Source organism: Schistocerca cancellata, chromosome 2 (genome assembly GCF_023864275.1).
Source record: "Schistocerca cancellata isolate TAMUIC-IGC-003103 chromosome 2, iqSchCanc2.1, whole genome shotgun sequence".
Taxonomy (NCBI): Eukaryota; Metazoa; Arthropoda; class Insecta; order Orthoptera; family Acrididae; genus Schistocerca; species Schistocerca cancellata.
The window spans coordinates 1,030,817,474-1,030,842,676 of NC_064627.1; the positions used below are offsets into that span (position 1 = coordinate 1,030,817,474).

Genomic DNA, 25,203 nt, shown 5'->3' on the forward strand with positions numbered 1-25,203 from the left:
AATCACTTTGGAAGCGCGTATTCGTCATCGCCATATTGGCGTATCACCCGGCGTGGTGGGTGCCATTGGTTACACGTCTCGGTGACCCATTGTTCGCACTGACGGCACTTTGAACAGTGGACGTTACATTTTAGATGTGTTACGACCCGTGGATCTACCCTTCATTCGATCCCTTCGAAACCCTACATTTCAGCAGGATAATGCACGACCGCATTTTGCAGGTCCTGTACTGGTCATTCTGGATACTGAAAATGTTCGACTGCTGCCCTGGCCAGCACATTCTCCAGATCTCTCACCAATTGAAAACGTCTGGTCAATGGTGGCCGAGCAACTGGCTCGTCACAATACGCCAGTCACTTCTCTTGATGAACTGTGGTATCGTGTTGAAGCTGCATGGGCAGCTGTACCTGTACACGCCATCCAAGCTCTGTTTGACTCAATGCCCAGGCGTATGAAGGCCGTTATTACAGCCAGAGGTTCTGGGTACTGATTTCTCAGGATCTATGCACCCAAACTGCGTGAAAATGTAATCGCATGTCAGTTCTAGTATAACATTTTTCCAATGAATACCCGTTTATCATCTGCATTTCTTCTTGGTGTAGCAATTTTAATGGCCAGTAGTGTAGGTGGCACTCTGTATTATATACGCCACAAGAGCACCAGAAGGAGTTTACTTAGTCCTCCGGCCACCAAACTAACCCGATTTATACTCAATCGAGAAGCTGTGGAACCACCTCGATCGGTCTGTACTCGCAGCAGATCCTCATTCGAGAAACCTGGCGCAGCCGACCACGGCGCTGGATGGGGCGTGGCTCCGCATCGCTGCGGCTACCTCCCAGAACATCACTGACTTACTTTCATCACGTTTCGCAGCGGTCCTCCCTATAAAAGCTGCGTATTCTGGCTTTCGACAGGCGATCACATTGATGTGAATGGACAGTGTATAGAAATTGTAAACAATAACGCGCTATCCTAATACAGATACCGTTAAAGCACATTTGCATGTTAATTCTTGGATCGATTCAGAATCTTCAGTGGTGTTCTCGAAGAGTGCCCGCAGAAATGAAGCGGATTATACAGAAAGTATGTAAACATGGAGAACACTTAGTAAGTCATGCAGGATAGCAGGAAACGCGAAGTTTTGGCTCTCTGACGTGTCGACGTTTGAGAACGATCTTGCCAAAAACTTCCTCAGATTGTTCGGAATTCCATGTCACGATGCAACCCAGCTGCCACTTGCGTAACGTGGACGCACGTACTGCGCTAACACAGGCCCGGCAGACATTATACGAACGTCTGCCCCTGGTAGCTGAGTTGTCAGCGCGACGGAATGTCATACCTAACGGCCGGGATCTCTTCCCGGCTGGGTCGGAGATTTTCTCCGCTCTTCGACTGGGTGCTGTGTTGTCCTAATCATCATCATTTCATCCACATCGACGCACAAGTCGCCGAAGTGGCGTGAACCCTGAAGACTCGCGCCCGGAGAGCGGTCTGCCTGACGGGAGGCGTAGTCACACAACATTTACATTTTTTATTGTACGAGCTAAAGCTGAATATATTTAATCGACATAGAGCTGGCGTTGATTTTGGTGATATATGACTTTTGTTATGGTGGTACCTGTGGCATAACGACGTGAGGCAATTGTCAGTTTAATCTGTGGGGAAAAGAACTGCCGATTTTTAAAGAGTCTGTTTCTATGGACTAAGTCGAAAACCAGGCAGTCATAAAATACTTTGTTTTCGATTGTTGATCACCGACGGAAATTCATCCAAAGACGATATACGTATAAATCATAGAAGCGATTTACGTGCCAAAATTGGGGTTGTGGTTGTTTGGGGGAAGAGACCAAACAGCGAGGTCATCGGTCTCATCGGATTAGGGAAGGAAGTCGGCCGTGCCCTTTCAAAGGAACCATCCCGGCATTTGCCTGGAACGATTTAGCCAAAATTGGGCAATTGGAATTTCTTCTATAAAGGGTGAGTCACGAGGTTTTCCTCCGATTACTGGAGGTTATTGCTTAGGTTATTTGGAACAAAAAATTTAAATGCAGTAATGTGATCAGATCCATAATTAAAGACATACAACAGAGTTCCGAAACACGCAACGGTGTATGGAGTGCTACACTTGTGTTCACTGGACACACGATCAGTCTTAGGCAGACAAGTGCAGCGAGTGGTACGTTTGCGTTGATACTGCAGTCACTGTTTACTACTATTGTCTCCTGTGCGCAGTACACTTTGCGATGCCGTACAAGTTTTCATCGCAGGGATTTGGAGAGATGGTGTACATTCTGAGCTTCTGTGATGGTAACGCGAAAGCTGCCGTTGCCGAATATCACCGTCGGTATCCTAATCTTAGAATTCCGAGGGCCAAAACATTTAGTGGAACACATGGGACATGGCTAGAAACTGGTACTCTTCCCAGTATTCCTATTCACTCCGAAAGCAATCGTGACGATCAAGAAGAGGAAAACATTCTTAATTCAGTATAGCGCAGTCCTCGTTCAAGTACAAGACGCCCAGCTACCCGACTGAACGTTTCACAATCTGAGGTATGTAGGATTCTTCATGAGAATGGACTGTATCCTTTTCATGTACAGAAAGTTCACCATTTAGAGCCACATGATTGTGCCAACCGTTTGCACTTTTGTAATTGGTTAATTGGAGATCGGCAGCTCTATCGCTTCATAATGTTCAGTGATGAGGAAACCTTTAGAAGAGATGGCATCAACAACATGCATGTCTGGGCAGACGAAAAGCCCCATGCGACGGTAGTATCTCAGTTTCAACGCAGCTGCAGTGTTAACGCCTGGTGTGGTGTTGTGTGTGACCAGTTACTGGGGCCGTTTATTCTCCCGGGAAAGTTAAACGGTCAGATGTACGGTAACTTTTTGCGAGAAGACTTACCGCAGCTTTTTGAAGGTGTTCCTCTGGAAGCAAGACACCACATGTGCGTCCAACATGACGGGGCACCTGCACACTTCCACCATGTGGTAACGGCTTATCTTAATCAGCAATTCCCACTTCCCACAGCGATGGATAGGTCGCGGGGGACCTATCAACTGACCTGCCAGATTCCCATATTTAACACTCCTAGATTACTGCATCTGGGGGCGGATGAAAGATATCTTGTATGAAGTTAAGGTGGAAACACGAGAAGAATTGATACAACGCATTTTCGATGCCGCAACGTCAATAAGGAACGCGCATGTGAAGTTACGAAATGCTACTCGCGTGGTTCACTCCCGTGCGAATATTTGCCTTCAAATGCAGGGAAGAAATTTTGAACATCTGCTTTAAATCCGCTCTGAATGCAAGAGATGGCTACAAAATTGTTTAAATGAATTATTACGTGCATTTTTGATAGTGAAATCCTACAATAAAGGTTTTTTTCTGCCATTTTCCTGAGTTTTTCAATTACTGTAGCTCCTTAATTATGGATCTGATCCCATTACTTTATTTAGGTTTTTTTATTTCAAATAACCTAAGGAATGCCCTCCAGAAACCGGGGGAAACCTCGTAACTCACCCTTTTTAGTCACCTACGCACTGAGCCAATGCAGAGCTATATGATTCAAGTGGAAACTCATGTTCTTTGCAACCCATGTGCACTGAGCCAATGCAGAGCTATATGATTCAAGTGGAAACTCATGTTCTTTACAACCCATGCCGCGACAATAGATTCGTGCCGCTGTGTCCGGAAGAAACTCCACACTAAACAGATGGTGACGCATCAGTACTGCTAGCCTTTGTGTGAAATATGTGACTCACTGCAATACAGTCTGCTGCTCTTTCAGTTTATTGTTTTATTTAGATTTTTTTGTTTGTGTAACTGCTGTCCAGGCTGTCAGCTTATAAAATGGGACGGAGAAGCAGAGTAAGAAACCGGATCGAAAGTTAAATGTCTGTGGGAACTTTCATATGAATTACAGGGCTATTAAAATGATTGAAGCGATTTCATAAATTCACTGTAGCTCCATTCATTGACATATGGTCACGACACACTACAGATACGTAGAAAAACTCATAAAGTTTTGTTCGGCTGAAGCCGCACTTCAGGTTTCTGCCGTCAGAGCGCTCGAGAGCGCAGTGAGACAAAATGGCGACAGGAGCCGAGAAAGCGTATGTCGTGCTTGAAATGCACTCACATCAGTCAGTCATAACAGTGCAACGACACTTCAGGACGAAGTTCAACAAAGATCCACCAACTGCTAACTCCATTCGGCGATGGTATGCGCAGTTTAAAGCTTATGGATGCCTCTGTAAGGGGAAATCAACGGGTCGGCCTGCAGTGAGCGAAGAACGGTTGAACGCGTGCGGGCAAGTTTCACGCGTAGCCCGCGGAAAATTGGCTCATGCCACAACTGGAGACCGACAGCGCCGACTTCATCTTTCTACAGGAGCACCAGCTCCACCGCACTTCCATCATGATGTTCGGCATTTCTTAAACAGGAGATTGGAAAACCGAAGGATCGGTCGTGGTGGAGATCGTGATCAGCAATTCATGTCATGGCCTCCACGCTCTCCCGACTTAACCCCATGCGATTTCTTTCTGTGGGGTTATGTGAAAGATTCAGTGTTTAAACCTCCTCTACCAAGAAACGTGCCAGAACTGCGAAGTCGCATCAACGATGCTTTCGAACTCATTGATGGGGACATGCTGCGCCGACTGTGGCAGAAACTTGATTATCGGCTTGATGTCTGCCGAATCACTAAAGGGGCACATATCAAACATTTGTGAATGCCTAAAAAAACTTTTTGAGTTTTTGTATGTGTGTGCAAAGCATTGTGAAAATATCTCAAATAATAAAGTTATTGTAGAGCTGTGAAATCGCTTCAATCATTTGTAATAACCCTGTAAGTAGCCAACAATATGACAGTAGCAAAATAAGCGGCAGCAAACGAAGGTACATATATTGAGGGCACAAAAGTCGCGGAATACCGCCTAACCTCTATCCCAGCCTCCTCTTCCCCGGCGTACTGCACCAACTCGACGTGACATGGAGTCAACATGTTAAAAGTTCCCAGCAGAAATATTGATTCATGCTGCCTCTATAGCCGCCCACAACTGCGAAAGTGTTGCCGGTGCAAGATTTTGTGCCCGAACTGACCTCTCGACTGTATTTCATAATTGTCTGATGGAATTCATGTCCAGCCATCTGGTTGACCAAATGATTCACCCGAACTGTCCAGAATGCTCTTCAAACCAATCGTCGAACTTAACCATTTTAGTCCGCCGCTCGTGGTCTCGCGGTAGCGTTCTCGCTTCCCGAGCCCGGGGTCCCGGGTTCGATTCCCGGCGGGGTCAGGGATTTTCACCTGCCTCGAGATGACTGGGTGTTTGTGTTGTCCTCATCATTTCATCATCATCCAGGAAAGTGGCGAAATTGGACTGAGCACAGATTGGATAATTGTACGGGCGCTGATAACCACGCAGTTGAGCGCCCCACATACCAAACATGATCATCATCATCTTAACCATTTTCAGTCAATGATAGGTTTAGATGGACCGTAGGAGCCAGTGCATTCCACGTAAACACATCCCACACCGTTATGGAGCCAACACCACCCTCCACAGTGCCTTGTTGACAACCTGGGACCATGGCTTTGTGAGGTCTGCGCCACACTGAAACCCTGCCATCAGCTCATGCCTGCTGAAATCTGGTCTCCTATGACCTGAAAATGGTTTTCAGCTCGTCTAGTGTCCTACCAATATGTTAACGAGTCCAGAAGGCGATGTCGTGCTCTTAGCAAAGCCTCTCGCGTCGACCTCTGCTGCCATAGCCCATTAACGCTGAATTTCGCCGCGCCGCACACTCCTACGTTCGTCGTACGTCCTACACTGATTTCTGTGATTATTTCAGGTTGTTTTGCTCGTCTGTTCGGACTGAAAACTCTACCCAAACGCTGCTGCTCTTGGTCGTTAAGTGAAGGCCGCCGGCCACTGCCTCGTCCGTGGGGAGCGGTAATGCCTGAAATGTGGTGTTCTCGGCACACTCTTGACGCTATGTATCTCGGAATACTGATTTCCCTAACGATTTCCCAATTGGAATGTCCAATCCGTCTGTCTTCAGGTACTATTCTTTGTTCAAAGTCTGTTAATTCCCGTCGTGCGGCCTTAATCATGTCGGACAGCTTTTCACATGAAGCACCTGGGCATTATTGACAGCTCCGCCAATGCACCACCGTTTTATATTGTGTGGGCGATCTGTATATGTGCATATCGCTATCACATGACTTTTGTCACCTCAGTGTACATTTCTATTACTACTTTTAGCCCGCCCCGTTAGCCGAGCTGTCTAACGCACGGCTTTCCGGATTGGTGAAGGAGCGCCTGGTCCCCGACACGAATCCGTCCGGCGGACTTGTGTCGAGGTCCAGTGAGCCGGCCAGTCCGTGGATGGTTTTTAGGCGGTTTTCCATCTGCCTCAGCGAATGCGGGCTGGTTCCCCTTATTGCGCCTCAGTTACACTATGTCGGCGATTGCTGCTCAAACAAGTTCTCCACGTATGCGTACACCACCATTACTCTACCACGCAAACATAGAGGTTACACTCGTCTGGTGTGAGACATTCCCTGAGGGGGGGGGGGGGAGGGGGGCGAACCACACAGTAACCTTGAAAGAGTGGTTCGGTTCGGTTCGGTGTGGGGCGGCGGAGGAGTGAAGTGGACTGTGGTAGTCGTCGTGGGTTGTGGACCACTGCGGCTGCAGCGGGGATGGAGCCTCTACGTCGTTCGTAGGCCTCTGGTTAACATACAATATAATACAATACAATTACTGCTTTTGATTACGTTTCACTTAAAAAAATGACAGGAAAAATCTTCTTCGATTTTGAGACTGAAAATACATAGACCTACGAGACTTATTAGCTATATTTCGTGGCTGTGGGTCACGAAACGAGATAGAGGAGTCGTTTATTAAAACCTACGGTGACCTCTTTCCCTGGAAGAACAGGTTTATTCTGAAATGGGGAACCACTGTCCAGTAGAAGAATTTTCATGCGCGCCTTTTGAATGACCTGTGAGTGAAAGAAAAAGTGCTACGACTGAATTTTCGACATGGGGAAATAAACAATTTTATGACAGCATTCTGACTGCCTAACATTTTCTGTAATAACTGACCACACTGCACAGCTCGACATACAACATACGAACGCTATTCTGAAAGTAAGGTCCGATGGGTTACGAAGTGGAAACCACAGTGAAAATCAAAAATGTTTTATTCCAAACAGTTTGTTACACTTTGCTGCTACTTCTCTATATAGTCGCTGCTCCGACTTACACATCTGTGGTAGTGTTGTACCAACTTTCGAATACCCTCGTTATAGAAGGCAGTCAACGGTACTTTCCGCCACGTCTCTACGCTGGTCTGCAGTTCGTTGTCCGTGCCAAAATGTCGTATGCATATCCAGCGGTTCATTTGTGCAGAGATTAGCGTCAGAGGGAACCGCTTCCCACCGAAATCGTTGGAGGGGCGTCCTCATTGCCCATGCATTCAGCGGCCTAACTGTCACGAAGAAAGAAACGCATGACAGGTACGTCATGTGGGGTTGCATGCAATCAGGCGAAATCTCACAGCAGGGACCCACACTATACCTTTTTCTTACCATCTTTGCGTGCTCAGAACTGAAAAGAGCGACGTGACGCGATCGACAGGCACCCTAGAGACACTGCCCAAAACACCTGTGCAAAGCTTCAATTTATTTTCACTGTTGTCTCTATTTCACAACCTATCGCACCTTACTTTCCGAATAGCCCTCATAGATATTTACGGAGTTCAAAAATTGTAAAAAAAAAAAATTCTCTCTGAACTGTTTTTCTCAAATGCGTTTCTATACAAGTAAATATTCGTCGTGTTCAACATTTCAAAAAAGAATAAATAAAAAATTGATTTAATTCTTAGAGCGACATAATTTTTTCTCTCTTCTGGGAAAAACTGTTTTTGGCCCTTACAACAATTAGCTTTTGAACTCCACCACTTGCAGTGTACAAAACCTTTCTCATCACTTTTCTTGTTCGCTAATAACAACAGTCCACTAGTTGTTAAAATGTTTATTTGTTTACGCGTTTGGGCATACTTCATCATCAGAACATAATATAAAAGGATTGCACACTAATACAAACTTAACATTGAGTGTTAGTTTGTAAGCATATGACACAATGCCATGTAGCATGTCCTTAACTTCTGATGTGAGCTATGCGGAAAAGCGGAAAAAACATATCTACAATGACAAGTGAGCTGTTGTCGTCAGCGACGAAATGAGGCGATTAAACAAAGATTGCATGGGGGCTTAGTTAAATAAAAAAATGCAAATATTTTTAGTAGCTGTAAGTCCGATTACGCAAGTCTCGTAAACGGCTGGCCCTGACTAGTATTTGTACGCAATCTGACTGCATAGAACGACAACAAAGAATGAAATGAAAATTTTCGTCAACACAATTAATTAATTAAGTCCCCAGCAACTATAAAACCTACGAAACCAACAAAGCACAAGTGTAGCTGTTCTGTATGTGTTAGTATGGCTCAACGCTCATCTGGCACGGTTCTTCTTCAACAAGACAAGAATTTTTAAATAGCAATTATACTGACGTGATAAAAGAAAATTAGAAATACTATAATTGCGCAAGAAAATCAGAATTACACTCTAATACAAGAACACACGCCAGATGCTTTGTTGACTGAACCTGTCATGACACACTATTCAGGACACTGAAAGAATAAAAGAAAAAAGAGTTTATTACCTCCATATACAGTATATTGACGAAATGCACTCTGACCATTACAATATCTCCATTAGAACAACATCTGCTATCTCTCCCATCAAACCACTGCATAAAACATGGAACAACACTCACTACTACCCCATCTCACTCCAACTTCAGCTACAAGCAGTGTCCACCACAACTCGGCAAGAACTGCTTGCCGCTACGTCTCAATAATCACTGCCAGTGGAGGCGGCGGAACAATACTCTCTGGCGCGATCTTTGGCGCTGTGGCTCAGTGTAGCCACCTTTCAAGGTGTGCTTATTATTCACATAATAGATGCAGGCCTCCCGCGCGACTTAATCCCTCAAGTTTGTGTAAAGTCCATTTCTTTGCATCCAACAGTTAGAAAGAAAATGCTTGAGCTCAAACGTGGCCTTACTTCCATTAAAGACGATCCACTTGAAAGACGACCCGAAACTACAACAGCAGGTGAAAACATCTCGAAAATGCACAATATGGTACACACGCTTGAAACAGCTGACGTATAGTTATATCAGAAAAAAGCATGCTGCATAAACTATGACAAAGTTTAGAAAAAAATTCAGTGTTGTATTTTTCGTTGTACTCAATACTGGATACGACTATTTGCAAAGAAATTAGATGAAGTTTCTTCTTGGAGCAGGAACCGTTTCGTTAAAAAAATAATCTTACCTTATCCAATTGGAAGTGTCCTTCGTTGTCGTTTTACCTATGATCGCTGACTTTGGCTTATAGCTTGTTTGACCAACTATTGTGTGATAGCACACTGAGTCTTACTGTGCCTGCCGCTCTTAGAGTTATTCATGTTGTGAACGTTATTTTCTGCTTCGTTAAGACTGTATTATGGCGTCAAGTATCAATTTTCTTACGTTTTCAAGTGATCAATGACGTCTACTTTCCTAGTTAAATAGCGTGTGTGCCATGTGAAGTTGTTAAACTCGACATTTTTCGTAAGTATAGTTAATTTTTTCAGACGAATAACTCTCATGAAAATGTAATGTTTTAAGATTCACAGTTTTCAGTTTACTATCATTTTTGTGCTGGTTCTGTGATGATCGTTCATAATCGAAACGGCAACCAATAAATGTATCGTAATTTGTGTTTACAGACTGGAGCGGAGAGTGAAAATTTGTACCAAGGCCGGGAATCGAACCTGAGTCTCTTGCTCACTAGGCAGGTGCGTTAGCCACTACGCCACCTTGGCGCAGCCGTTCACACAACTGCACGAATTAATTCTGGCACGCCTCCCTCCTCGATCTAGTCTAGTGCCGCACCAGTCTACTTTAAATTTCCCCTTACACACGAACAGAATTGCCGACGCTCTCTATGTTCTGGAACTGCACCTCAGAATCGAACGCAAATGGGAGATCCAGCCTGAAATCCGGGTGCAGGTATTTATACGAATGAAACTGGCACAATTTCAGACACTTTACTGGTCTCACACAGATATGACTTTGTGATATAGACTGAAGCGGCACCGAGCGAGGTGGCGCAGTGGTTAGCGCACTGGACTCGCATTCGGAAGGACGACGGTTCAATCCCGCGTCCGGCCATCCTGATTTAGGTTTTCCGTGATTTCCCTAAATCGCTCCACGCAAATGCCGGGATGGTACCTTTGAAAGGGTAGGGCCGACTTCCTTCCCCATCCTTCCCTAATCCTATGAGACCGATAACCTGGCTGTTTGGTCTCTTCCCCCAACCAACCAACTGAAGCGGTGAGTGAAAATTTGTAATAAGGCCGGAAATCGAACCCGGGTCGATTGTTAACTAGGCTTGCATAGTGATTAATGCACCTGCCTAGTGAGCAGGAGACCCGGGTTCAGCTCCCGGCCTTGGTACAAATTTTCACTCGCCACTTCAGTCTATATCATAAAATCGTATCTGTGTGAGTCAAGTAAAGCGTCTGAAATTGTGTTATCTCAAATGTATTGTGAGACAGCACAATGTGCATCGTGCATTTCTCCAAGGATATCGATGTTGTTGACACTTGCCTGAAAAAAATTTTTGTTCACTTATCAAAACCTACAGTGTATGTCCCATCGGTATAGAACCACGAAATTTTTAATGCAGAAGGTTTCGCATTACAACCAAGTGGAAAAAAAATCCGCAAATTGTCGGTTTGTAATTACATCACTCGAAAGAAAAGTATTTCTTTTATGATTTGTCATCAGACTGACTCAGTTTGTCCGTCTGTTAAAACTCCTTTTTCTCAGGAACGGGTAGACGTATCAAGCTGATGTTTGTGTCACGTACTGAGGTCTGGAGTCCTTTGGCAGTGTAAAAATATCAAGCTTCTAAGTCAGTGAAATCAAAAGTTACGTCCACTAATGTTATACAGGGTGTTACAAAAAGGTACGGCCAAACTTTCAGGAAACATTCCTCACACACAAAGAAAGAAAATACGTTATGTGGACATGTGTCCGGAATCGCTTACTTTCCATGTTAGAGCTCATTTTATTAATTCTCTTCAAATCACATTAATCATGGAATGGAAACACACAGCAACAGAACGTACCAGCTTGACCTCAAATACTATTTTACAGGAAATGTTCAAAATGTCCTCCGTTAGCGAGGATACATGCATCAGCCCTCCGTCGCATGGAATCCCTGAAGCGCTGATGCCGCCCTGGAGAATGGCGTATTGTATCACAGCTGTCCACAATACGAGCACGAAGATTCTCTACATTTGGTACCTGGGTTGCGTAGACAAGAGCTTCCAAATGCCCCCATAAATGAAAGTCAAGAGGGTTGAGGTCAGGAGAGCGTGGAGGCCGTCGAATTGGTCCGCCTCTACCAATCCATCGGTCACCGAATCTGTTGTTGAGAAGCGTACGAACACTTCGACTGAAATGTGCAGGAGCTCCATAGTGCATGAACCACATGTTGTGTCGCACTTGCAAAGGCACATGTTCTAGCAGCACAGGTAAACTATCCCGTATGAAATCATGAAAACGTGCTCCATTGAGCGTAGGTGGAAGAACATGGGGCCCAATCAAGACATCACCAACAATGCCTGCCCAAACGTTCACAGAAAATCTGTGTTGATGACGTGATTGCACAATTGCGTGCGGATTCTCGTCAGCCCACACATGTTGATTGTGAAAATTTACAATTTGATAACGTTGGAATGAAGCCTCATCCGTAAAGAGAACATTTGCACTGAAATGAGGATTGACACATTGTTGGATGAACCATTCGCAGAAGTGTACCCGTGGAGGCCAATCAGCTGCTGATAGTGTACACGCTGTACATGGTACGGAAACAACTGGTTTTCCGTAGCACTCTCCATACAGTGACGTGGTCAACGTTACCTTGTACAGCAGTAACTTCTCTGACGCTGACATTATCGTCAACTGCACGAAGAATTGCCTCGTCCATTGCAGGTGTCCTCGTCGTTCTAGGTCTTTCCCAGTCGCGCGTCAAAGGCTGGAATGTTCCGTGCTCCCTAAGACGCCGATCAATTACTTCGAACGTCTTCCTGTCGGGACACCTTCGTTCTGGAAATCTGTCTCGATACAAACGTACCGCGCCACGGCTATTGCCCCTTGCTAATCCATACATCAAATGGGCATCTGCCAACTCCGCATTTGTAAACATTGCACTGACTGCAAAACCACGTTCGTGATGAACACTAACCTGTTGATGCTACGTACTGATGTGCTTGATGCTAGTACTGTAGAGCAATGATTCGCATGTCAACACAAGCACCGAAGTCAACATTACCTGTCTTCAATTGGGCCAACTGGCGGTGAATCGAGGAAGTACAGTACATACTGACGAAACTAAAATGATCTCTAACATGGAAATTAAGCGTTTCCGGACACATGTCCACATAACATCTTTTCTTTATTTGTGTGCGAGGTATGTTTCCTGAAAGTTTGGCCGTACCTTTTTGTAACACCCTGTATACTTTGATACTGGTAAACTCACTGATTAAAACATGTAGAGTACACCCATGAACGTAGAGTCAAAAAAGTGGAGTCGTTCATTTTGAAGCGCTGATACCTGGACAAACTGTGAATGCAGACCTTTTCTGTGAGCAATTGGCTGGAGTAAATCAATCTTCAATTGAAAAGTGCCCAGCGACATTCAACAGAAAAGGCGTTACCGTGCAACGGACAATGCAAGACCGCACCGCGCAAGACGAACCCTGTAAAAAAATGATAAATTGGGGTGGGAGGTATTGCCCCACCTACCATACTTGGCTGACATTGGGCCATCGGATTTCCATTTATTCCCGTCACTACAATATTTTCTAAGTGGCAAAAACTTCGAACATCTCGATGATGTCCAAAATGCTATCTCCAGATACTGCGCTCGAAAACAAACTGATTTCTATCGATCCAGCGTTTAAAATTTGCTCACTCAATGGCAAAAAGGGGTGATTAAATAAATGATTAAAAATAAAAACTTGATAAAAATTTACCTGTCTGAGTTTAATGTAAAAAAACTACATTAGTTATGAATAACCCTGTATTGTAATGCAGTTCAATTACAGCACCACGAGTATAAATCAGAAAATATCCCTCTCAAAGTCAAGTCGATCGTCTTGCGTTTACAGACTCGCACCGCGCGTTTATCTAATGGGCAGCTCCGAGGATTGTCTCTGATTTGGATCGGCTGGACTTCGGTCGGCTGCGTAGTTCAGTGAGCCGTAAACATAGAAAGCCACAAAGAGAGAAATCCGTTCTTCCGCTGCGAAAATTAATAACTATGCAAATAAATAATGTTCGCTGTCGTTACATTCTGTACCTTCATCTGTTCTCCACTGTGAATTCCTCAGGAAAAAATTACTTTATTTCGGAGCACGCAAATAAACAGAGCAGCTCATATCATATCCAGCCAAGTCGACGTACGAACAGACAACCTCTGGCTCGACGAACGATGCGCATCTGAAGACCGGAACGTTGAACAAGTCACGCTAATACACATGAAAGTAAATAGAAGCAATCCACTGAATTAACACTCATATCAGCTGATATGACTTTTCAGTACACTGTGTTCGTCCATTATGAAATATCCCGAAGAAGACAATCTATTGTCAGAAAGCCAACAGCGATTCAGTAACTATCGTTCGTGTGAAACACAACTAGATCTTCATTCGCACGAAGTAAAGTGTGCAATCGACAGTATAAGTCATACTTATTCCATATTTATAAATTTCGGAGGAGGATTTTGACACCGTTTCTCTCAAGTGTCTTCTGATCAAAACGCGTGCGACGGGATTCATGATATTCCACCAGAAAAGGTACAGTTTGTAGCAACAGATGGGAAGCTATTTGGGAAAACGGAAGTGATATCTAGGGTTTCCCAAGAACCTCTTATAGGCCCTCTTCTGTTTTGTATTATCGCGAAGTAGGGGAGATAGTGCCACAGACATGATACGTGAATTGGAGTGGCAATCATTAAAACAGAGGCGTTTTTCGTTGCGACGGGATCTTCTCATGAAATTTCAATCACCAGTTTTCTCCTCCGATTGAGAAAACATTCTGTTGGCACCCACCTACATAGGGATAAATGATCATCACGATAAAATAAGAGAAATCAGGGCTCGCGCAGAAAAATATAAGTGCTCGTTTTTCCCGCTCGCGGTTCGAGAGTGGAACGGTACACAGCTTGAAGGTGGTTCATTGAATCCTCTGCCAGGCACTTTATTGTGAATAGCAGAGTAATCACGTAGGTGGAATCTGTATAAACCATTTAGGAGAAAATCTGAGCAGCCCTCTTAGATTGTTTGAAGATGATAATATAGTAGGGGAGTAATCAGAAGTTTAAAAAGAATCGTATAATTACTAGACAAGATATCTGCGTGATACGAAAAGTGACGATTGACCTTAAATAATAGAGACTTTGAGGTCCTACTAATCAGTTTCAAAAAAATTACATTAAATTTAGGTTACAAGAAAAGTTGCATAAATTTGAATGGTTCATATAAATATCAAGGGATTAATAAGGAACAATTTCAGATGGGACCACTACAATGAAAATGTTGTGAAGAAGACGAACCGAAGACTTTGTTTTATTGGCAGCGAATCTAATGAAGAGGCTGCCTACAGTATGCTTGTCCGTACTGTTCTGGACCATTGCTAGGCGGTATGGTATCTTTACAAGATGCGGTTGAAATTTTGTCATGTTGAGAAATGAGAAGGGGCGATCTGTTTCACTCCGTAAAAAAACTTTCTGTAGCTGAGAGAAAAAATACTTATTTATTTTGGACAACCGTTTTCGAGAGGCTTTGCTATCATCTTCTGGTCTTCAAAAATATTTGTTACAGAACGTGTTCACTGAGAGTTGGAACCTCGTGCCAAGCTTTCATATTAGGGGATAAAATTTAGCACATTATGCAAAGATTTTTGTCAGAAACAGAACATTTACAATCAAAAAGCACCTTGTGAATATGGCGATGTCCGTACACGTTGTACTCACAGATGATTGTTTAGTCTTAAAAACACAATATACTGGCAATATACCATTCAGTTGTACCCTATACGCCGTCTAAGGCGGTTCATCAGTGAACATGTCTCGTTAACGTAAACAGATATGATGTTGTGCATTTTACTATATAGTGTGTTTTTTTAATATTTAGCAATCATCTCTGAGCACTACATGTACGAACATGGCCATGTGCACACGGTGGTTTTCGATTCATCTAGATTGAAGCTACCTCAAAATAATCAAAATAGAATAATCAATAATGAGAGCGACGGGCGATGTGTGCCGTAAACGTCCATTTCTGACAATCCTCTGCACCAATGTGCTACATTATACCCACGAATGTGACTGCTCGGCATGAGGTTCCAACTCACAATTAACACGTTTTGTAACAAATATCTTGGAAGACCAGAAGATGACAGAAAATCCTGTCGAAACCGGTTGTCGAAAATGAATTTGCATTTATGGGATTTTGGCTGTGGAACCTTTTTTACTTACCAGATATGATTGACAGAGGAGACTGAAAAAGTTCAAAGAAGGAAGATAACTATTTGTAATAGCGAAGTAGGGGAGATAGTAACGCGGTTTGCGTCAATGCTTGCTAGCCTTCAAAACTATATAATCTCCAAATCTCGTTTCGCGATGGGATCAGTTCAGTTTAACAGAGAGGTGGTAATCACACAGTTCCACATCAGGACCGTGGCATGGCTGCTTCAAAGTTGTCCACCGAGTTTCGGTTCTAGGCGCTACAGTCCGGAACCGCGGGACTGTTACGGTCGCAGGTTCGAATCCTGCCTCGGGCATGGATGTGTGTGACGTCCTTAGGTTAGTTAGGTTTAAGTAGTTCTAAGTTCTAGGGGACTGATGACCTAAGATGTTAAGTCCCATAGTGCTCAGAACCATTTGAACCATTTTTTTCCACCGAGTTTACTGGTCTCGGAAAACACCAAGCAAAACCTTTTTCACCTTTGACTGTCCCAATATTATGCACGCACCCGCTTCTCCTCTTAGCAGTCGGACTGACAGTTCGTTCACTGTTTTAGCCAAAATGAGACTGTGAATAAGATTCACACTGTCAGGAGTCCCATCAGCCGCTGTGAGGGATATCCTGAGTATTGGCGCGCCCACTTTCACCACACAATCTGCTTGTCCGACGACTAACTGTACTGCGATCAACAGCGACTTCCCTATTTTTATTTATTTATTTATTTTGAGTCGTCAGTCTTCTGACTTGCCTTATGCGGCCCGCCACGAACTGCTCTCCTCCACTAACTTGTTCATCTCTGAGTAGCACTTCCAACCTACGTCCTCGATTATTTGCTGGATGTATTCAAATATTTGTCTTCCCCTACAGTTTTCACTCTCTACTGCTCCCTCTAGTACCATGAAAATTATTCCCTGATGTCTTAGCACATGTCCTACTATACTGTCCCTTCTTCTTGACAACGTTTTCCACGTGTTCGTTTCTCCTTGCCAGTGTTTTCCAATGTTCCTTTCTTCACCGATTCTACGAGGAATCTCCTCATTCCTTATCATATCAGTCCACATGATCTTCAACTTTCTGCTAAAGCACCACATTTCAAACGCTTCGATTCTTTCTGATCGGGTTTTCCAACTCTCGGTGATTCATAACCATGCAATGGTGTGTTCCAAACGTACATTCTTAGAAATTTCTTCCTCAAACTAAGGTATATGTTTGATACTACTAGAATTCGACCTCTTTGCCAATGCTGTTCTGCTTTTTATATCTTTCTTGCTTCGTCCGTCGTAGGCTATCATCACCCTACAGGTGTCACTGGATGAGGATATTGGGGGGGGGGGGGGGGGGGGGTCATGTGATCAGCACACTGCTCTCCCAGCCGTATGTCAGTTTACGAGATCGGAGTTGCTACTTCTCAGTCAAGTAGGTCCTCAGTTTGCCTTACAAGGCCTGAGTGCACCCATCTTGCCAACATCGCTCAGCAGGGTGGATGGTCACCCATGCAAGTGCTAGCCCAACCCGACAGCGCTTCACTTCTGTCATCTGACGGGAACCGATGTTACCACTGCGGCAAGGCCGATGACTGACTAAAGTCTGCCAGAACAGGCCACTAAGACCCAAAGGTACTGACCGGCCGCCGTGTCGTCCTCAGCCCAAAGGCGCCATTGGATGCGGATATGGAGGGGCATGTGGTCAGCACTCCGCTCTCACTGCCGTATGTCAGTTTACGAGACCGCAGCCGCTACTTCTCACTCAAGCAGCTCCTCAGTTTGCGTCACAAGGGCCGAGTGCACGCTGTTTGCCAACAGCTGTCGGCAGACCGCTAGCCCAGACCAGTAGCGCTTAACTTCGGTGATCTGGCGGGAACAGGTATTACCACTACGGCAAGGCGGTTGGCGACATCATCGTTTACTCGTCGCTAAACCCTAAATAGTAGATTTAGCTATTTTCTGATTACACTTAGCAGGAATTTCATCTACACTCCTGGAAATTGAAATAAGAACACCGTGAATTCATTGTCCCAGAAAGGGGAAACTTTATTGACACATTCCTGGGGTCAGATACATCACATGATCACACTGACAGAACCACAGGCACATAGACACAGGCAACAGAGCATGCACAATGTCGGCACTAGTACAGTGTATATCCACCTTTCGCAGCAATGCAGGCTGCTATTCTCCCATGGAGACGATCGTAGACATGCTGGATGTAGTCCTGTGGAACGGCTTGCCATGCCATTTCCACCTGGCGCCTCAGTTGGACCAGCGTTCGTGCTGGACGTGCAGACCGCGTGAGACGACGCTTCATCCAGTCCCAAACATGCTCAATGGGGGACAGATCCGGAGATCTTGCTGGCCAGGGTAGTTGACTTACACCTTCTAGAGCACGTTGGGTGGCACGGGATACATGCGGACGTGCATTGTCCTGTTGGAACAGCAAGTTCCCTTGCCGGTCTAGGAATGGTAGAACGATGGGTTCGATGACGGTTTGGATGTACCGTGCACTATTCAGTGTCCCCTCGACGATCACCAGTGGTGTACGGCCAGTGTAGGAGATCGCTCCCCACACCATGATGCCGGGTGTTGGCCCTGTGTGCCTCGGTCGTATGCAGTCCTGATTGTGGCGCTCACCTGCACGGCGCCAAACACGCATACGACCATCATTGGCACCAAGGCAGAAGCGACTCTCATCGCTGAAGACGACACGTCTCCATTCGTCCCTCCATTCACGCCTGTCGCGACACCACTGGAGGCGGGCTGCACGATGTTGGGGCGTGAGCGGAAGACGGCCTAACGGTGTGCGGGACCGTAGCCCAGCTTCATGGAGACGGTTGCGAATGGTCCTCGCCGATACCCCAGGAGCAACAGTGTCCCTAATTTGCTGGGAAGTGGCGGTGCGGTCCCCTACGGCACTGCGTAGGATCCTACGGTCTTGGCGTGCATCCGTGCGTCGTTGCGGTCCGGTCCCAGGTCGACGGGCACGTGCACCTTCCGCCGACCACTGGCGACAACATCGATGTACTGTGGAGACCTCACGCCCCACGTGTTGAGCAATTCGGCGGTACGTCCACCCGGCCTCCCGCATGCCCACTATACGCCCTCGCTCAAAGTCCGTCAACTGCACATACGGTTCACGTCCACGCTGTCGCGGCATGCAACCAGTGTTAAAAACTGCGATGGAGCTCCGTATGCCACGGCAAACTGGCTGACACTGACGGCGGCGGAGCACAAATGCTGCGCAGCTAGCGCCATTCGACGGCCAACACCGCGGTTCCTGGTGTGTCCGCTGTGCCGTGCGTGTGATCATTGCTTGTACAGCCCTCTCGCAGTGTCCGGAGCAAGTATGGTGGGTCTGACACACCGGTGTCAATGTGTTCTTTTTTCCATTTCCAGGAGTGTATTCTTGGGGGATTAAATTTCATTACGACAGCAATTAATATACGACCAGAAAGAATAACTCAAGATGAATGACATGGTGCTCCAGGTTCGCTGCCGCCTGACGTGCGGACAGCTGTGTGGCCGGTGGCTCGCCAGTGGGGCAGCGTGCCGGGCGGCGGGGCGTGGCTGCTGTCCGCGCACGGCGACCGCCGGCTGCGCGACTTCCAGTACCTGCGGCTGCTGGCGGTGGGCGGCCGCCCGCGGCAGCGCCTCTTCTGCCGGCTGCGGCTCACCGGGGACTCGGCCACCGTGCTGCTGGAGGCGCAGCCCACGGCGCTGTGGCCCGCACAGTGGGGCGACGGCGACCCCGACTCCCAGCCCTACTTGCTCTCCTGCTCGCTGCCTGCAAACCTCACCGTCGACCAGGTGCGTCTGCGCGTTGACTTCACATCTACAGTAAACATTCGCCACCCGTACTGTAGTTAGCCACTTAACGTAGCTGTTGTTGTTGTTGTGGTCTTCAGTCCAGAGACTGGTTTGATGCAGCCCTCCATGCTACTCTATCCTGTGCAAGCTTCTTCATCTCCCAGTACCTACTGCAACCTACATCCTTCTGAATCTGCTTAGTGTATTCATCTCTTGGTCTCCCCCTACGATTTTTACCCTCAGAAACGCTTTCCTTGCCATTGCCAGTCTACATTTTATATCCTCTCTACTTCGACCATCATCAGTTATTTTGCTCCCCAAATAGCAAAACTCCTTTACTACTTTAAGTGTCTCATTTCCTAATCTAATTCCCTCAGCATCACCCGACTTAATTCGACTACATTCCATTATCCTCGTTTTGCATTTGTTGATGTTCATCTTATATCCTCCCTTCAAGACACCATCCATTCCGTTCAACTGCTCTTCCAAGTCCTTTGCTGTCTCTGACAGAATTACAGTGTCATCGGCGAACCTCAAAGTTTTTATTTCTTCTCCATGGATTTTAATACCTACTCCAAATTTTTCTTTTGTTTCCTTTACTGCTTGCTCAATATACAGATGGAATAACATCGGGGAGAGGCTACAACCCTGTCTTACTCCCTTCCCAACCACTGCTTCCCTTTCATGTCCCTCGACTCTTATAACTGCCATCTGGTTTCTGTACAAATTGTATATAGCCTTTCGCTCCCTGTATTTTACCCCTGCCACCTTTAGAATTTGAAATAGAGTATTCCAGTCAACATTGTCAAAAGCTTTCTCTAAGTCTGCAAATGCTAGAAACGTAGGTTTGCCTTTCCTTAATCTTTCTTCTAAGATTAGTCGTAAGGTCAGTATTGCCTCACGTGTTCCAGTATTTCTACGGAATCCAAACTGATCTTCCCCGAGGTCGGCTTCTACTAGTTTTTCCATTCGTCTGTAAAGAATTCGTGTTAGTACTTTGCAGCTGTGGCTTATTAAGCTGATTGTCCGGTAATTTTCACATCTGTCAACACCTGCTTTCTTTGGGATTGGAATTATTATATTCTTCTTGAAGTCTGAGGGTATTTCGCCCGTCTCATACGTCTTGCTCACCAGATGGTAGAGTTTTGTCAGGACTGGCTCTCCCAAGGCCGTCAGTAGCTACACTCCTCAAAAGAATTAGAGGACGCGTACACAGAGGTGACAGAAAGTCGTTCGATACCTCCTAATATCGTGTCGGACCCCCTTTTGCCTGGGGCAGTGCAGCGACACGACGTGGCATGGTCTCAACAAGTCATTACAAGTCCCCTGCAGAAATATTGAGCCATGCCGAATCTTCAGCTGCCCATAACTGCAAAAGTTGCAAAACGTTCTGCACGAACCGACCTGTCGATTACGTCCCATAAATGTTCGTTGGGATTCGAGTCGGACTGTCTGGGTGGTCAAATCATTCGCTCGAATTGTCCAGAATATCTTCAAACCAAGTACAGTGGCATGGTGCCTTGCATCCACAAAAATTCCATCTTCCTTTGGCAACATGAAGTCCATGAATGACTGCAAATGATCTCCAAGTAGCCGGTCGTAACCATTTCCAGTCAATGATCGGTTCAGCTGCACTAGAGGAGACAGTACATTCCATGTAAACTCAGTCTCCACAGCATTATGGGGCTACCGCTACCTTGCAGAATGTGTTGTTGACAACTTGGGTCGATGGCTTCGTCGGACCTGCGCGACCTTTGAACCCTTACCAGCTGAAATCGGAACTTATCCGACCAAATCACGGTTCTCCAATCGTCTAGGGTCCAACCGATGTGGTCAGGACCCTGGGAGAGGAGCTGCAGGCGATGTCGTGCTGTTAGCAAAGGCACCCGCGTTTCTCTCTGCTGCCGTAGCCCATTAACGACAAATTTCGCCACATTGCCACAAGCGATACGTTTGTCGCATGTCCCACATTGATTTCTGCGATTATTTCACACGATGTTGCTCTTCTATTAGCACTGACAATTCTACGCATACGCCGCTGCGCTTGGTCGTTAAGTGAAGTCTGACGGCCACTGCGCTGTTGACGGTAAGAGGTAATACCCTATTTTGTTATTCTCGGCACACTCTTGACACTGCAGATCTCGGAATATTGAATTTCCTAACGATTTCCGAAAAGGAATGTCCCTTGCCTCTAGCTCAAACTACCATTCCGCGTTCAAAGTCTGTGAATTCCCGTTGTGCGGCCATAAACACGTCGGAAACCTTTTCACATGAGTCACCTCAGTACAAATCACAGGTCCGCCAGTGCACTGCCCTACTTTGCGATACTACCGTCATCCGTATACCTGCATATTTCCATCCCGTGACTTCTGTGACCTCAACGTATACTAACGCCCAGCATGTTAAATGTAGTCGTATTTTTCTACATGCGGAACCTGTGGTCTTATTGCATAGCTCGAGATCTTCGCATTTTAATGCTCGAGATCTTCGCATTTTAATGTATTCAATAACTCAAGTCTTTCGCTAGCTGTGCCTTGCATTACGGTATCAGGTGCCCCCACGCCCCCGAACGAACTGAATAGCTTGGTCTCAGTGTTTTCGCCGGCCGGAGTGGCCGAGCTGTTAAAGGCGCTACAGTCTGGAACCGCACGACACCTACGGTCGCAGATTCGAATCCAGCCTCGGGCATGGATGTCTGTGATGTCCTTAGGTTAGTTAGGTTTAAGTAGTTCTAAGTTCTAGGGGACTTATGACCACAGCAGTTGAGTCCCATAGTGCTCAGAGCCATTTTCTCAGTGTTTACTGGTGAGGTACTCAGACGGCAGTTGCCATTTGTCGACGTTGTATTCAACAAACCACTTGCAATGTGACATCTTAATGCAGCACAAGTTGCAGGGGTTTTCTGTTTGGTCCAATAATGATGGACGTACCATCGTGCTGCTGCTGATACCAATGTCTCCCCATCTCTCATCCATATATTGCGGACACGCTACAGGGAGTTAGTACCTTACACGAGGCGAGTTGGACAAGGCCGCCGAAGCATTACAACTCCATATGAAGACCGATATCTTGCCACCCCTGCGGTGCGGCATCGTACTGCTACCGCTATAGCATTGCAAGACGATCTAATAACGAGCACTGGAATTGTTTGTTGCCAGACTTTAGCCATATTACAAGAAAAGGCCTTACAAGTCCTGCTCGAAATCACGCTGGACACGACAACTTGTCGCAACTCGCCTTTAGTTCTTCAGTTCCCATGTCAGCTGGAAACTCCGTCACTGGTGAAGCTCGTTACGCATAGACGATTTCAAATGTCCTCTGATGCATGGTGATGACGGTGTTTGTGTGGGAGTCGCCGAGTGAGCGGCACATGCCAAATGTTGTTCACGAAGTCGACGGATTCGTCACGAATCTGTGATGGTGTAAGGTGGCATCAGTGTTGACAGCCGTACGGATCTTGTCGTTGTCCATGGTCACCGTTCTGTCAGGCAGTCCAGCGAACAGATCTTGTTTTACCATCTGGTAGCTGTTGCATGCGTTGGTGGTTCTGAGTTCCTTCTAATGGCAGAACCAATGTGGTGGGCGCCACTCGGGAGGTCTTGCGAAGCCTGGACATAAAAGTAATGGAATGACCGGCAGTGAGTCCCGACTTAGGCCCCCTCGTTTGTATGTGGGACATGCCTGACAGACGTGTTCGATGTCGTCCTGTTCCACCACAGACTCGCCAAGAACTCTCTTGGTCTCTCATTGAAGATTGAGAACGAATACCACAGCGCGACCTCCATAGATTAATACTAATAAAATGCTCTCCGGGGGCATACACGTTACTGAAGTTCTCAAAGTCCAATGAAAAGCACCCAGAATGCCAGGATAAATTATTGTTTACACGTTGTTTTGAACACCTGTTGAACAGCTCAGTTCTTGTTATGTAAATGAACGAGGATCTAAAGATGACTACGAAGTTTTTGTAATGATTAGCTGAAAGATAAAGAGATAATTTGGTAACATTGCTCAATGGTGAATGGCTGATGCACAAAGTCATCTTCCCCCCCCCCCCCCCCAATTCTTTTGAGCAGTGTATATTAGCAGCGACACTGGCGACTCGGAAGCGTAGGTCACTTCTAGCATGCCTTATCTTCCCTTAGTTTCTTAGTGTCAGTAGGTTCATTAATGGAGTGCTTCCAGGTGTTCTGCTGAGCTGTTGTTTCCATTTTACGTGCAAGTTTTCCACGATCGAAGCAACCGTCTTTTTCAGGTGCTGTGTGTATTTCACCGTCATGTGTGCTCGCTGCCTGGAAGTAAACTGCGAACGATTGTTGGTCTCGCACCTTTTTCTAAAGCTGAGTTCGATTCCCTCCGTGGGAACGAGATACAGTCATCCTAAGAAGCCTGAGTGCTACTTTTCCTCCAAATCGATACTCTGGCTGGGCGGCGAATTCGAATCACTGTGTGCAGCTGAACGATTCGACCCAGAGTCCAACACTTATTCACTGTCACAACGTTCCAGGGTCCTTGTTTACTCAGTACTGTATATGAGGGCGCCAAGTTCTTTGAGGAAACGTATGTTCTTTCATATCGCGAATGCGAGTTTTTTAGAGCTGAGCGTCTGCGCGTTTTCAAGCACCCAGTTTAAGTAAAAATTAGCAGCTCACGGTCGAATATGGTAATTAGGCGCTATAGCAGATATACAGAATGTCAAGTGAAACGTGATATAAATGCTATGAGAAGCTACGACCCGGAAGTGCGATTAAAAGAAAAATTTTCGATGAGCAGGTGTAAGTAATAGTGAAGTAATGAGCTATGAACGTAGAGGTATTTTAGTGGCTCATTTGTTTAACATTAACATTCGCAAGTGCATAATAAGAAATGGTACTTGTCTGAAATAGTATTTGGTTTAAGGTTAAGTAAATATCCCAGAGCCCGCAGCTCGTGGTCGTGCGGTAGCGTTCTCGCTTCCCGCGCCCGGGTTCCCGGGTTCGATTCCCGGCGGGGTCAGGGATTTTCTCTGCCTCGTGATGGCTGGGTGTTGTGTGATGTCCTTAGGTTAGTTAGGTTTAAGTAGTTCTAAGTTCTAGGGGACTGATGACCATAGATGTTAAGTCCCATAGTGCTTAGAGCCATTTGAACCATTTTTGAAATATCCCAGAGCGACGATAAGCAGACTGAAACTAGTGTTATAAAGACAATGACGGATGTGGGTGTGAATTCAAGCTAAGCTAAAGCTATGCGATTAATATGAAATTGTCTAATAGTGACTTTAATCGCAAATATTATTTCTTAATTGTCCGCATCTGTAGCGTAGCGGTAGCGTTTCCGCCAACCACGCAGAGGGCCTGGGTCCGATTCCCGACAGGGGACTGGGTGTTGTGTGTCCATCATAATTTTCATCATCATTGACCCGCAAGTCGCCGAAGTGGCGTCAACTAAAAAGAACTTGCAATACGGCGGCCGAACTCCCCCGCATGGGGCCTCCCGGCCAACAATGCCACACGCTCATTTCATTTTCATTTATTAATTACTAGTTATAACTTTGTGGTGGTGGTGGTGGTAGATCCCTATGGGACCAAACTGCTATTTAATCTAACTTACGCTAACGACAAAACGCACACCCATGTCCTAGGGAGGGCTCGAACCTCCGACGGGGGTAGCCGCACGAGCCGTGGCAACGCGCCCCAGACCGCACGGCTACCCCGCGCAGCCAGTTATAACTAAGCACATTATACACCCTGTGAGAGTTTT

At 46.0% G+C, this 25,203-nt stretch overlaps 1 protein-coding gene across 1 annotated transcript in view; it reads left to right on the forward strand.

Annotated features, from left to right (window-relative positions):
- The window catches only part of LOC126160714 (uncharacterized), a 271,072-nt gene that overhangs the window by 12,975 nt on the left and 232,894 nt on the right, over positions 1–25,203 (forward strand). The window contains exons 3-4 of the mRNA XM_049916924.1: positions 19,145–19,233; positions 19,306–19,464. Coding sequence (XP_049772881.1) covers positions 19,145–19,233; positions 19,306–19,464 — 248 coding nt within the window. The remainder of the gene's footprint in view (positions 1–19,144; positions 19,234–19,305; positions 19,465–25,203) is intronic.